Source organism: Aptenodytes patagonicus, chromosome 14, assembly GCF_965638725.1.
Source record: "Aptenodytes patagonicus chromosome 14, bAptPat1.pri.cur, whole genome shotgun sequence".
Taxonomy (NCBI): Eukaryota; Metazoa; Chordata; class Aves; order Sphenisciformes; family Spheniscidae; genus Aptenodytes; species Aptenodytes patagonicus.
In genome coordinates this window covers 6,602,253-6,617,941 of record NC_134962.1, presented here as the reverse complement: position 1 = coordinate 6,617,941, position 15,689 = coordinate 6,602,253, and the positions used below count along the sequence as shown (strand labels likewise).

General features: G+C 35.9%; 1 protein-coding gene across 7 annotated transcripts; it reads right to left on the bottom strand.

The window, feature by feature from the left end:
- Positions 1-553: 553 nt before the first annotated feature.
- Positions 554-15,636, bottom strand: CTCFL (CCCTC-binding factor like). 7 transcript variants are annotated; one of them, XM_076352094.1, is made up of 10 exons: positions 14,982-15,636; positions 13,754-14,006; positions 11,883-12,050; positions 11,268-11,401; positions 9,183-9,303; positions 7,719-7,868; positions 7,566-7,601; positions 6,008-6,168; positions 5,194-5,356; positions 554-1,984 (listed from the first exon to the last, which is right to left on the bottom strand). In XM_076352094.1, exons 1-10 carry the CDS (start codon positions 15,363-15,365, stop codon positions 1,830-1,832), a joined length of 1,725 nt encoding a protein of 574 aa, XP_076208209.1. In that variant the 5' UTR covers positions 15,366-15,636; the 3' UTR covers positions 554-1,829. The 7 variants fall into 7 exon arrangements, with proteins under 7 accessions (XP_076208209.1, XP_076208215.1, XP_076208213.1 ...); XM_076352100.1 differs by lacking the exon at positions 7,566-7,601 and adding an exon at positions 4,278-4,398 and having other exon boundaries at positions 5,174-5,356; XM_076352098.1 differs by having other exon boundaries at positions 555-1,984; positions 15,117-15,636.
- Positions 15,637-15,689: the final 53 nt, after the last annotated feature.

Sequence of the window (15,689 nt, the reverse complement as noted above, 5' to 3'; positions counted from 1 at the left end):
GTAACAAAAGTTAAAATTTCCAGTATTTAGATATCAAACTGCAGTTCATCTGGGATGCACAGCACACAGCAGAATTTACTGCCCCTGACCACATCAGCATAACTAGCAAACATAGCTTGCTCAACATGCAAAACCAAACAAATTTATACTGGCAGAGTTCTGTATTATACTTATAATGAAGTTAAACATAGATGTTAATCTTGAAATTAGGATAAGGGTTTGGCATTTTATTTAAAATTACTTACTTGTTACATGACTTGATATTATTAAAACTGGTTAGTAATACTAGTGCTTATTTATAATGAAACATAACATAACATAAGAATAGCAGCATTAAAGATGAGTATGTTAGAAGTATTTAAGATTTTATGAACAGGCTTCCAAGTATTAATTATAAATGACAAAAAAAATGAGCGAAGAGTGCATAAACGGCAATTGTGATCATTGTATCTAATCATAAAAATCAATAGTACTTACTGTAATTACTCTAACTATATTATTAATTAAGCAGTAAAACCAGTAGTTCTTATAACCTAAAAAAAGTTAGAGAATAGTATTTGACAGTTAAAATTTCTGATTCTTAAATGTACTATTAACATGAACTTTCCTAAATAATACAATGTGCTTTATTGAAGACACAATTAAAGTCAAAGTCATGGGTGTGTTTTTGATCTAGTGCTAAATGTATGATCATAATCTTACATGGAAAGCCTTCTTGCCAGAAGGCTGTTTAAAGGGGAAGGATGGGGGAAGAAAACAGCTACCACCTGCACTCAAAAAATAATCAGCTTAAGGCGATAGAAAGTTATGCATTCCCAGAAAGGGGTGGTCCTGCACACTCTTCTAACACCAGCACACACTGCTGCTGCTTCATTTTTGTCAGCTCTAACGATCATGCAGCTCTCTGTCTGTCCAGATAACTCATCTGACCAAAACTAAGACAAAAGATTAGTTTTTATTTAGATCTGCATGCTGATCCAACTCACCCTACAGCCGTATGGTTGCTAGAGCTGAAACAGAGAGAAGAAAGAAAATTATGCCTGGGACATAGGGAAAAAAGGACAGGCAGCATCATCCAGCTGTGAAACCATACCCAAAGCCTGCAGGAACTCTAACAACAAGCCAAAAAGTAAGGGATCTGCTTCTGCCACTATTTTCCATGCTGATGTAAAACTAAAGGAACTCTTCTGAAGATAATGACATTGTACCCATTGAAAACCACTGGGAAAAGAGAATGGAGCTAATAACATTAAATAATTACTAGAAGTATGGGGCATAAAACCCTGCGCCTTTTTAGCACAAAATTGTATTTTAGCATTGTGAATTCTATTAGAAACGAAAGCGTTTGCAGAAAACAGATCTAGTAAATGTTTCTTGCATTAAAAAATCGTTGCCTTTCATGTGCTCACCTCAGGAAAGTACAAATAGACTGAAGTTCATGCAGCTCAATTCTATAGAGCTACTGAGGAATAAATTTGCTTCAGATCAGTATGCAATTCTGTGAGTAAATCTGGAAGAAAAATGAAATGTGAGGTGAAACAAACCTATCTACTTTTCCATAAATTACTCTGAAATTAGCTAGTTTTTTCTTCATTCTGTTATTACAGGTATGTAATAAAACAGGTGAAGGTTCCCTATAACTTTCACACTTTGGCAATGTTATTTAGGTTACACAGTAGAAATTGCAACTAGAAGAAAAACGAGCACAGAAGGGCTTCAAGAGCTTTCAACCAGTGTTTTTTCTAGCCTTCTAACTGGACATAGTTATACACTTTGAACCGGTGAGTTACAACCAGTGAAAACAAGGAAGACCAGAGTCTGTTCGTGCGTTATTTGTCCATCATGTTGAGAATCATTTCACAAGTCATTTCTGTTTTCTGTTCTCTCGGAGTTGCTGTTTCTATTCCATCTAAAACAGGAACAATCTCACTGGCGCAATGTTCATTTTTCACAGTGGAGACATCTTGGAACAATTCCAGGTCAACTTTGCAAAAAAAATTAAACATTGTGGTGATTAACCAGAAAGACAAGTAAGTATTTCAATAAATTTAATGAATAGGCAATTTACTTTAGTAGAGAAAATACTGCCAATATCTTTTATAGTTTATTTGGAGAATAAATATATTTTATGTTGGATATTACATTACAAGCCATGTTAGTAAGTAGTACCCATGGTATTCTTATCAGAGGAAAACTAATCATTATTTAACTGGAAATTTAATTCTCATATACATGCATTTTATTTTTTAATTATTAGTAACAGCAAATCCTTGACAGCACCAGTCACACAAGTAATCTTCTGTAAAGCCACATACAGGATCCCACAGGTCCCTGCAAGTTGTGCAAGAAGTGAACAGTGACATATACTGGCAAACATCAACTTTGGGAAAAAATCTTCTGGAACCAGCACAGAAATTTCTAATATCTGTGTGAGTCAATTAATGGACTGATTATTTGCATGAACAACATCTAAAGACACATTATCTTAGCTCTAGAAAATCAAGCTTCCATATGAAGGGATCTGCAAGATACTGAAAAGAAATTGTTTGCACATAGCAAAACATTAATAAACAGCAAAATCTAATTATTGCAAAAACATAAACACTGCAACTGTAACGTTTCTCTCCAACCATACCATTACAGCCTTACCAGTGAAAACAGAAGTGTCAATGCTAATGTAAACTCAGCTGCTGATATATATTCATTAGATTCAGAAAAGCTTCAACATTTCTTCTTTGCACTATGTCAAATTTTATCGCAGTGTCATTAGCCACAAACCAGTGTAGATATAATCTGATATACCAAAATTCAAGGTTTTCGGACACCTAGGCCTTAGATGTATCTCTATTCTTGTCTCTTACTCTGTAAAAGTTACCTGAAGAATCCTACCAAGGAGACTACTATGGCTTTCACACAGCATCTGGGAAGCAGAGAGACAAAAAATGACAAGACGTTCTGGTCAGGCAAAGCTATTTTTTTGGCCCTGGTGGCCCTGAAGGTGACCTCAGAAACATACGGCCAGCTCTCACCCTGCAACAGTGCAGAGATTCAGCATTAGATCAAACAGACAAGGGGAAGGCAGGATGCATAAGGATACAGGGTTCCTGCCCATGGCCTGACCTAACTGAGTATTGTGTATTGCGCTTTGTCTAATTCAACAGAAATGCACATAAATGAAATTATGAGCAGACACCTCTCCTGGGTCAAATTTAGACTGTAAGGTGAAACTGCTACAATATTACTACATATGCCGTAACAGGCTAAGGTTTATTTGAGAGAATAAAAAAAATTACTTCATATGTTTTTAGAGTTGCGAAGAAGATAAAACATAAATGATTGTATCAGGAACGTACTAGCATGCCCCAGATAGAAAAGGCACTGCACTTATTGCTGTGGAGTTCTTGCTGACAAGACATCAACTGACCAACTAGTCTACCATTTTGGTCTGCCAAAACCTGAACTTACTCACTTTCTGGGAATCTTAACCTAATGAGAAAAGATGAGGAAGCAGAAGAAAGAGAAGGAAAGAGATTTAACTACGGACCATCTTTGGTCAACTTATACTGAAGTTTACAGAATAAATGCTCAGCGCTCAAGAGCTATCCACAATGAGTAACCCTAAGTAATTACAAGTGAGTTTCTGATCGCACAGACATGCTGAACCAAGAGCTCTATAAACTGGCCTGATCACCTCTACAGTACGACAGAAGAATGACTCTAGCTATTTACATCAGCAGCATTTTTATTATTATTTGATCACTATCTGGTCTGAGTATGAGAGAAAGAAGATGAACAATTTCTTTATTAAGATGTGCTAGATCTTTTGTGATTAACATGCAATCTGAGTTCTGAAATTGAAAAGTTTTCAGTCTGGTCTGTATTAAAGCACTGTATTATAAATCATGAGCTCTTAAGAAAACTCACTACGGCTGAACTCAGTAATGATGTGTTTCATCCTCCTTTATAAAGGCAAAGGGAATTTGTTAAAGGGAAAAGAAAAACGCATTTGTAAGCATTGCTAAGCAGGGAGTTTAGGAAGGCATTTGCAGGAACAGGGGAACAGAAGTCCCAGAATGGGTACCTGAGCAATGAGCCAACTCAGATGACAAGAATTTCTGACACACAATAAAGACTATTCTGAAGTATTCTTCCATTATTAGCACTTAAATTAGCTTCATTGTGAAACAGTAATTAAACAGCAGGGGAGATTCACTGCCTTAGCCTTCTATTCTTGATTCTAATTTACATGATTAAATTCTAACTTATTCGCTGATTACCTTCTTGCTTAACACGCTTTGGGTTCTCATGGGTTTTATTTTTGCCCTTGCTTCTTTTTCTGGGTGTAGCAGTTTTTGCCCTCACCAATCCACAATTTTCAGCATGCTTATGCATATTATTCTGTTAGCATAATGAAGCATAAATATATGAATCAAATATTAATGTATGCAAGCACTTTAACACACACACACAAAAACCAAATATGGTTCTGACAGACAATTTTGGAACACTAAGTGAAAGGCTGACTTAGTTAACAACCTCCATAAAACTCCTGAAGATTTTCCAGAATACATATTAAAATTCTGCTTTAAAGGAACATTGCCATTTGGTGGGTATAAAATCAAATTTATCATTTTCTGGTTCCTGGATAAGCAATAAAGTTTTACATGCAAAATCTGTATATGGAAAAAAGGTTACATTTACTTTAGAAGTGTGCACCAGAGATATGTTCTCACTGCGTATGGTTTTGAAGATGTGAATAATAATTTCTTACTTTCCTTGCTGAAGTGGTCCCAGCACTCTTTCACCTCAATTATCCTTCCAAATTCTTTAATTTGTCTTAGAATTCATACCTCCACACTGCCTTTTTATTTGTTCTAAGACTACTGTATTAAACATTAGTAACTTCAATACTGGATTGTACAAACTGGTACCAACCCTGAAAATATGATGTGGCAGATACTTTCTGCCTAAAGAGGAATGCTATAAAGTTCTTTATTAATCCCACCATGTAATGTTTGGGAAAGAAAACAAACAAGTTGTGCTGGCTTAGCATTAAGGAGTTAACATTCCAGCCAGTACACTGCTTTTTACTCTCAGTCCTTTGTGACAATGTGATCTGCAATACTTAGCTAAAGATAACTCCACTGAGATTCCTTAAAAGGAAGTATCTTACCCAGAGTGAATAGCCCTTACCACATTTAGGGCATTCATAAACTGTAGGCTTAATATTAGAATCATGGTGCTTCCTAAAATGAAGAGTGAGAAGCTGCTTCCGTCGAAAGCTTTTACTGCAGCACAAGCAAGTGAAGGGCTTCTCACCAGTATGGGTTCGTTTATGTACAATTAAGCGTCGCTCCTGAAACAAAGAAAATATCTGTAACATAACTATCCAGCTCTGTGACACACGCTCAAAAAAACACACAGGCACACAGAAAAGTGCAAGGATGTTGCACAGGCTTCTTAATTATCCTCCACTGTAAGCAGATGCTGAGGAACACATTGGGATACTGCCCACTGACTTGGAAAAGGTCAGAGCTTTTCCTCCTAACCTTATTAAGGTTAGCAGAGAAAATAATCAGAATGGAGCAATGGTACATTCTAACATATCAAGGCCAAAGCAATGCTATCCTAAATGTATTCTTTAAAATAAAATTTTCAGTTCAGACTGAATTTATTCTGTGACGCTGCTGAAAATCACATTTAATGCGCAAATATTATATTTTGTTCTCATCACAGTGTCACTGAAAGCGATTGCTCTTACTTTATACTTCTAAGCAGTTCATGTAGAAAAGATTTATCAAGAAGATAGCCTCAGACTTTCCAGCATTTCAATTTTACTGTTTATTTGTGAACCATTTATCTGGCAAATAAATATAACTACACTATTTTAGTTAGATGGCAGTAACAAAAGTTTTTATCTTCTTAAGGTAAATATAACCCCAAAGCCAACCCTATCTTGCCAAACGATCAATTGAATAAGCAATAATTTTTCAGTGAATTTAAATACCTGCTTACATGCGTAGCTGCACTGATCACATTTGAATCTTTTTTCATTTCTATGAGTCTTCTTGTGCTGAATAAGAGCATAGCGCTCATGAAAAACAGCTTCACAGTAACTGCATTTAATTGCCACTGCCATGTAGGAATGCAGATTTCGCAAGTGGACACCTGAACAGTTATTAAAAGCAATTAATTTTAATGGTAAATTTTTTATTTACACCATTTTGAACAAGAGTTTGACTGTGCATAGCCCTGAGTAATGCATACGTTGTAGAGGAAAACACAAAAAAGAACTTTGTGTTCTCTGCAGTAGGGGTAAAATTGACAAACAGGCAATTTTTCAAATTAGATTAAGATAACTAAAGTTGCAGCAAGATGTTGTAACTTTCCAGAGAAATTAAGCAGTTACAAGCCTATATCTTACTGATTTCAATGGAAATCATTTAATAAATCAAATCCTTTCAAAAATTCCAGTAACTGCCTGCTTTTATCTATACACAAAAATTCATTTGAAAATGCTACCCAAAGTAGTATTTACAATATTAAAATGAAAAGTGCAAAAATACATGAACAAAGAAATTGTTCTACGCTTCTACTTTCAAATACTTAATAGACTTCAATGGGATCTTTATTTGAAAATATAAATAGATGCTAAAGGCATCTTTGCATGTCTAAGTATTTCTGGAAACCTAAAATTTTATATAGGTTTTGTTGGTATTGGTCAGCTATATTGCTTCAAATACAGTAAATATGCTGTATTTCTAATATACTGATTTATTAATAAACTCTCATCTGTATAAAAACATTTTCTTCCTAGAAAAGAAGATGAATTTACACATGAAATGTATAATGAAAAATTCCGTTATCTGCATATAGAATGAAGATGAACTTACGCAGTGGTTTGTTCTTTGCATTCTGGGAAAAGACCCCAAGAAGCTAAGAGACATTTGAGTTTATTGTATCACCTTCAATGTTTCATGAGTATTATATACCCAGAAAATAATCTTTGATATTGATGTAATAGAATTTAGAATTCTAAGAGTTTTGAATCCTTGAAGCATAGTAAAACCATTATCTGCTGGACTGATGAAGTCAAACTTAAAAGTTAACTTGCACTTTACTGGCAAATGCAATTACATGTATTTCTTTACATTACAAGGACAATGCGCTCAGCAACTAAACACGCAGTACAATTTTAGATTAAGAGATAAAAGCTGATTTGGTATATGCAAAAAAACATGTATATTAGAACATTCAATCTATTTTAGTTTCTCATATAGCTAGACGCATATAGACATTTTAACTAGAGCTGAGAAAGAAACAGAATGTGAGAACTGAAATGGCTTTATATAGATCTGACTATTTTCTGTGGCTTTGATAAAAAACTTTTAAATAGAACCTGGACTTAGGTTTTTGTGAGGTACCTTCTTACTGAAAAACAGAAGGTCACAATGCCACAGGTATCGAGCAGAAAAAAAAAGCTAAATGTTTGCTACTTTGCATTTTAAACAAATTAAAACATCAACCACAAGATGTCACCACATCTCCTTGCAGGAGGAACTTACCTGTAAAACAATGAATATACTTTCCATAGAAATATTCTGTAATGATATAAAGCCATATATAACATATTTGGTATCATTGTAAGCAATGAAAATTAGAGACTTCACCTCTAATTATCTCTACATTTCATTTTCAGTTTTGCCCTTTAAACTCACCCAAGTCACTTCTTCGTGCAATAAAGGTACTACAATGTGGACACTGGTACTTTGGCACAATTTCTCCATGCTTCTGTAACATATGGATTTTCATGGTACCACTTTGAGTGAATTTGGCCTGGCAAACATAACACTCATAGGGTTTTTCACCTATAAAAAACATATTAAAATAACATACACTTAGAAACTCTCTCTACTCATTTGATACAAATGCAAAATTCCCACAGATCTCAACATCCAAGTTCTAGCAACAACAGTCTCCAGACCAACCAAAATGTTACTATTAGTTGACAATGCACCTAAAAAAGTTTACACAGCCGATTACAATGCAAAATTTTGGTTTCCAGAAGCTGCGAGTCAAACTGATGAAGCGTAAAGCCATTAATATAATTCTGAACTATTAATCAGGAATTATTTTAATTAAATTTTATTTTGTCTTGAATATTTCACATACAAAAATGCAGAATTATCAAATGTGCAAAGGGAGAAAGTGAACAGCTGTAACAACATCATGATAAAAATGATTCAACACCAGCCATTGGTAATGGCGGAAGAGAAAGTAAATTCTTTTTTTGCCATTCTGCCCCAAAAAGTCACATCAGGTGCAAGTATCATCAAAAATTACATCAACACTGGCAATTAGTGCAGTGCAATAAGAGCAGAGAGAAACAGCTAGTGCTGAGGACCCAACGTGCACACAGATTTTGAACCAGCTCCAGTCTGGTTCTGTGGACTAAGTCCCTACCAGTACTGGATAGCACTGTTGGACTCTTCTGGTTGATGCTCATTAAAAAAGAACTGAGTTTAATTGCACCAAACTGCCTTGAGATATGAACCAAAGCACGGTAAGTGGGGGTATTTGGAAGATTTGATTCAAACCACATTCTCACACTCTGATTCAAACTAAAACACTAATCATAACATATATTACATATCATAACTGAGCTAAGTTAAACCCTGAAGTATATGATAGATACTAACTGCCTTCTCAGAAGGCATGCATGTTACAGAGCCATGATTGGAACACATTGCTTTCAATGTTAAAACAATTCAAATCTTTGCTGACCAAATTAGTTACTAGCAATCTGGGGCCACATCGATGTCCATGTTTTGAACAGACATTTTAAACTCCCCCGTCAGACACATCTCCATATAAAATTAACTAATTGAGAAATAAAAGTGACAACTTGATCCACAGAAAACACCACCACATAAATGAAATATTTTTCTAATATAAGAAATAGTTTAGGAGGAACAGCAAGACCGCAACTACTAGCACTGTACAGCTAGACTTCCAATAGCCAAATCCAGAAAATTTAAAGAGAACATGTTATTCAGGCATGTATTTACTCAAAATCACAAATGAAAAAAGTGCTAATTTTAGAGTCTGAAATTAGATCATTCTAACCCTATGAATGTTAAGGGCCTAAGGACATAGACTGGATCATTACATCAGAGTCCTACCTGAATGAGTTATCATGTGCCTTTTCAGTTTATATGCATCTTTGCTAGCATAACTGCAAAGGTCACAGGCATAAGGACGCTCTCCTGTATGTGAGCGAATATGTCGTTTCATTTTGCTTGCCTAGTATAAAAATAAGAAATTTTCTGCAGTAACATTTACATTAGAGACATAATTAAAATATAAGCAATTTTACAAAATACATCTATTGCAATTTTAAATATTGCATCAATCCCAGAATTAGCGCTCTCCTGCCCTCCTCCCCGCCCCTTTTTCCCTGTACAATCAGCCTGTTGTGGTTTTAGGTAACATTTCTGTACTCTTTCCCCAGATGATCTTACTTCCATGTTTAGTGCCAACATAAACAGAAGAAGAAATTTTATAAGAAAAACATAAAAGCTAGAATTTTTAAATCAGCTGAAGGGGATACCTACTACCTTCAGGCTACTTGGATACGCCAAACATAAAATTCCCTGAAAATACTCGGGAAAATAAATGAAAGACCAAACTCATTAACCAAAGTCTTTATTCATCTTCAAATCCCAATGAAGCACTTTCATTGCAGAAGTTTAATTCGTTCTACTTTTTTATACTGTTCTTGTGATATGTTCTACATAAATATTGTAGGTATGCAAGCAAAAATTAGGAATTACCTAATGTTCAGTTCCTCCATTTACAAACATACTTAATGAATTCACTGCTAGACCCATTCAAATCTACAACACTATTCACTTAAATAAAATTAAACATGATTGCCAATCTTCGCTATACAAAAGTCAAATCACATGCATGGTATTACTAGAGGGCTCCTTCAGCTCTCCTTATTCAGGTAAAGCTTACAGCAATATTAGTGAGAGTTCTGCAACAGCAATCAGTGCTGAATACTTCCTTATCGAAACAAGGGAAAGAATAGGACACTTTAACATAACCTGACAAGGTTTTTAAAGATGCAAGCTATCCAAAATCTAATTAATAAGATAAGGTGCATGGAATAAAGTTCAGGCTTGCTTACAGCTTTAGATCTGGACACAGCACATAAAAAATTTAGATACTGAATATCCACTAAACTGTGACAGTGACTCAATCATAGGTGACTGTGATTCAATCATAGATGCCTGACTGAAAGCCTATTTCTTCCAAGTGAACCCTTAGGCAGTCTCTCATTTTTTATTTCCAGATTAACAAAATTTCAATCCTGTAAAACCAAACATCATCAAGCGTATAAACACAATGCATGAGCTTCACTTTAGACATTAGCCAGTCTTGTCCTACAGTATATGGAATAGAAGTGTAAAGGAGGACCAACTATGCTGTTGTAGGATCAAATTCACACAAACACATTGTCCAGCAGCAATTTTAGCATAATAAAAAAAGAAAACATCCTTAAAATGTAACTAATTTTAAAAAGCTAAATAATTGTACAAGTATTAATTTGAAGCAACTAATTTATAAATATTATTACATGGACAAAGTAAGGATTCAAGGAATTCAGATTACTCGTTCCTTTTTTGAGGGGCGATGGGGATGAAAAGATGTGCACAGAAATGAAATGCATGCCACCACAAAGTTTTACTAATCAGCTATCTTGCACTAATACTGCAGTAACATAGCAGACAAATGAAATTCAACCCATCATTGTGGCCCAAGGCCATTAGCAGAGCCTGGTGGTCTTTGTTTTGATGCTATTATACATGGGCCACTGATTCCTGGGATCCAGCAGATCTCCGTACCTTTATAGTCTCTACAGTCCTCTTTCACAGTATTGAAGTATTACAGCAACCACAAGTTTGGCCATTCCTCTCAATTCAGAATGCGTATACGCATCCGCATCACAAGCTAAGTATTAATACTGTAGCTTAACATCTGCAACTACCTCTGTAATGTATTGACTTGATCTCATATAGAAATTTGACAATAACCGAGGACGATACAGACAGTATGATATATGCACAGGTAGGTCCCAATTTAGCAGAAGCTTCTCAAGGTTAAAAATCTGTGCAAAAATGTTGTAACTTTACAGTACATTAAAATTGTAGTATGTAAAAGCCTACAAACCCTCCCAAAAGATTCAGTAAGGCTGTACTTACTTCTACACTAGAATATTTACACACTGAACACTTGAAAGGTTTTTCTAAAGTATGCTTGTAGCGCCTGTGTCGTGAAAGCTCACCACTGGTCACAAATGCCATATCACAGTCACTACATTTATAGGGTCTGGTCCCTGTAAGAATACACCGTTTCTTAGAATTTTATTTAACAACACAATGGTATGATTTGTCTGCCTTAAATCAACATGCACAATTTTTTAACAGAACCTTTTCTGAGATTCTGAATTTTTATATACAATAAATGTACACCATAAGTTTATTATAAACACAATTTATGGATTTGGTTCATATGGTTATATAGCAAAATGAAAACATTACAAAAAATTCTATTAGGCACGTAGGAATCAGACACAACTGAAGTCAATATTCAGTTTACAAAAATTTTTAGAATGGTATTTAACAAAATAAACGAATACATACACAGAGAGTTACTAACTACAGACCATGTCTTTTCAGCGTGGAACTCCAAATGAAATCGGAGAAATTTCTGAGCACAAAATGATCACAGAATACAGCTCTAAGACAAAGTCATTTGCCTGTTAATTAAATTTTGCAGACAATATGTAAAATGAAGTATTTTCACACGTTAGATACCTGTATGTACATTCACATGGTTATGCAGGAGAGTAGCTGTACGAAAAGCCTTAAGGCAGAGGTGACACACATGACGTTTCTCATCAGAATGGGTTTTCACATGACGATTAAGACTTGATAATCTGAGCGAGGTGAACGTGCACAAACCACAGTTGAAAACTTTCTCTCCTGTGGGAGCAAAGACATATTTAGATCGTATGAGCCACAAAATGACGACTTGACTTTTTCAAAAAATAGTACCAATTTCAATATAGTTCCTCTATGTTGTGTAAAACTACTTCATACTTCTACATAAAAGGACTTCAAAATACGTTAAAAAAAATCAAGCTGTCAGACAGAAATTACTGTATTATTTAAGACTTAAGTGATTTGCCCCAAAAATAGTGCCATGTGTTAGTGACACAGTTTAGAACCTAATCCCAGGAAACCTAACTCCTAGCCTAGCTCTCACCTCCAAGAGAGAATGAAACTTCCTCTCTTGAGAGCATCATTAAGACATGGTTCATCAAGGCACATACAAACTCTGCAACACACTTCTTGATGACAGCTGTATAATTAGTACTAAGTAAGCTTGTTCAAAGATCTGGAAATGGCAGGTTAAGCTATTCTCAGCTTTCTGGTAGTCCTGAATCCATAAAGTGTATGTAAAAAATATCATGATGTAAAAGCCTCTTTAAAATTATTAGTTGAATTTGAGGAAAAAAAGATCAATTCCTTGAAGAAGTCACAGAACAAAGTTATGCTTTCTGGATTACATAACATTTCCAAGTTCATGGCACAGCAGTAATGAATTTCTTTTGAGCTTAACAAGTTAAGAGTAAATGTGCAACACTTTCAGTTTTGAAGAAGATTTGAAACTGTGAAATGGCAAATACGTCATATTTGAAGAGCCTTTCCAGAACAGTTGTCTCAGCTCCCAAGTGCACTCTCTGTAATGATTTTCATGCTGAGACCAAAATGTATCTTATACAATGCTTTATACCACACAGAGTTGTGCAGCTAACACTTCACTTCAATAACAGCAAACAAAAACACTTTATTGTTATTTATTCATTGTGGATTCATGCCCACACAAAAGAACATTGTTAGCTTTCTTAAAGCTGCTCAAATGTGCTTCCTATAAACGCAGTAACTAAACCAAGGGACATTAACAATTGGTACAATATCCATACTTTAAACAACCTCAGCCAAGATACCTTAATATCCAGATACTACGACACATACATTTACAGATTCTTCAACATTACTGATGTCATCCAACTTTTACAGTACAGACATACAGTTTCTAGGGAAACAGTTGCCTTCTAAGTCAGTCCTTAACTTCTGCAACATACTTTTATGTTCCTAAAATCTTAAATCAGCCATTTTCTGTTACTTTTACTCTAGGTTCTGGGAGATACCTTGCTGACAGGCATTGATACTTGCCCACCACCCTCAGCCAGCAACTTGGAACCACTCTAAGCTCATCCATAAACCCCCGAACAAGCACATTTTGAAGCTGAATGACGGAACTAAGAAAGACTAAGTAAATTGTTAGGTTTATTCAGAGACATTTATATACATTATTAACTTTGAAATCTCCCTGGAGGTTTCAAATACCACATACTGTTCAAAAGACCATTAATTTCTAAATGCCATCCAAAATGTCTCTCCTGAACACAACACAGAGGACATCAGCCTGAACAAGTATCTTTTATCACGTAAGGCTGAAAGGTATTATTCCTCTTCCAAATTTCCACAGAATGTTAGATTTAACCTAATCTAAACTTAACAACACTGTGAATATTCAATAGAAAATTTCAATCTCACTTCAAAATCTAACTTAACGTATGTTATCTAAAAATGAACTACAAAGATTATTAACTTTTTACCTTTTTCCCGATGCGGAGCACAAATCTGAAATTTTAGATTCTTGGGATTTCTTACAACTGTTTGTTCTGATGGAGTTGCATATTCCTGCTCTTTACCTTCATCGTATGAGTCTGACAAATCATCTCTGGCTTTGAAGCTCTGGCTCTTTGTTTCCCCAAGAGTGAAAAAAAGTTCCTTTCCTCCCCCCTCTTCAGACGAGGTCAGTTGCTGGTCCTTATTTTCAAATGCAATGACATCATTATCTCTGTCAACCTATTTAAAAAAGAAAATGTTTTACAACTTCCCTAATCAAAGGTAGTCGCTAGTAGCAAAACACCTGAGCTATCAACAAGATGCAAGCTACTAATTCATTTTGATTTTCAGCCTTAAATGTGATGGACAAAACTGCAACAAAAAATTTGCATTTAACATACAGCAGCCTAACTGGGAGGTGAACAATTACCAAAATTGAGCCCTAGCTCTTCAAAATATTGCTTAAAATTTCAGAGCACCATTTTAAGATTACAGCACTGAGAACATAGAACCTTATATCCTCATTTTTTTAAAACATTTTAAATTTAATCGCAGTACATTTACCTTTTAAAAGAAAATGACAAGAAAGTATGCTCTCAATTTTTTACCAAACTAATATAGGACTTTTGCAGCCTAATTGTAATGCTTAGATATTTTTCCTTGTCATACGGCAATTAACAAGGTTGTGATACTTTTTGCATTAGATAAACTTAAATATGACCATACCTCAGAAATTATATAGGGTGGCACATGAGTTTTAAGAGAAAATAAATATTTTATTATAAAACCAATAGCTAGCACAGGATAAATACCAATGTTTGCATGTCCTTTTAATAAAATGCGTTTCAAATGAGACCATATTACACATCCAGCTTTAACAACGACTGCTCTATTGTACTAATGCAGGGGAAGAAGGGAAATTGTCTAATGCTACTTGAGAGATCTGGGCTGTCAAACCAAATGGCACCAAACTGGCGAACTGAATTAAAAACTTGTCTGAACTTCAACAGATTATTCATCCAGAAAGGCTAAATTTTTAGTTTGCCTTTTTAAACATGGGATGGAATTATAAAAAGCTGTACAAAGGATTAGATACTTAAGTCCAACACATTTGAATGCCTAGAAAAAATAATATTAAAGTCAGAACCAAATCAGTGTGATAGTAAAAGCTAACAGCTAACATATTGCCATCTTCACCTCATCCAGAACTTGTACCTCAATCAGTAGCATGCCTGGTGGTTTCTCTGTTGGCTTGCTTTCTGAATTCGCTGCTTGCCCTTTTTCTTGCAAAACGTTAATCTGCGTCAGCCCTAAGTCATAAAAAACACAGATACCTTCCCTCACACTTACAGCCATGCCTGCTGGCACGTTGTGCAGCACACCCTGCCCCTGCTGCACCACAGGCTGCAGCACAACTGCCCCGGCCAGCGCCGCTATCACCACGCTCTTCTGCGGGTGGGCAGTTATCTGGCAGACTCCCTCCAAGTCCTCTTCCTCTGCCTCTGCCTTCAGGCACACTGTCTGTAGTGTCAGCAAGTGTTTTTCACCCTCTTCAGGAGACAGGGACCACTCTGGGGGGACGCTTGCCCCCGTCTGCATGTTGAGTCCTGCACTGTGGTCACTGGCACTGCTCTTCTCCTTCACTCGGATTTTCCTGTCCCCGTCACGCTCTTCTCCTCTTCTGTCCTTGTTTTTTTCCCCACCCACCGATTTTGGTGAAAGGCTCCAGCAGCCGTAAGGCCAGGTATGCTGCTGAGTGAACCTGTTCAAAAGGCAAGGTTAAAAACGAGGGCAAATCACAGCTTTCAGGACAACCCCCTGGCCCTGTCTGGTGCTCCAGCCCTTGAACCACCTTGCTGGCCTGCTCGCCCGCAGACCTCCTGCACACTGACCACCACAGCACGCCTGCCACCCCCTGCGCCC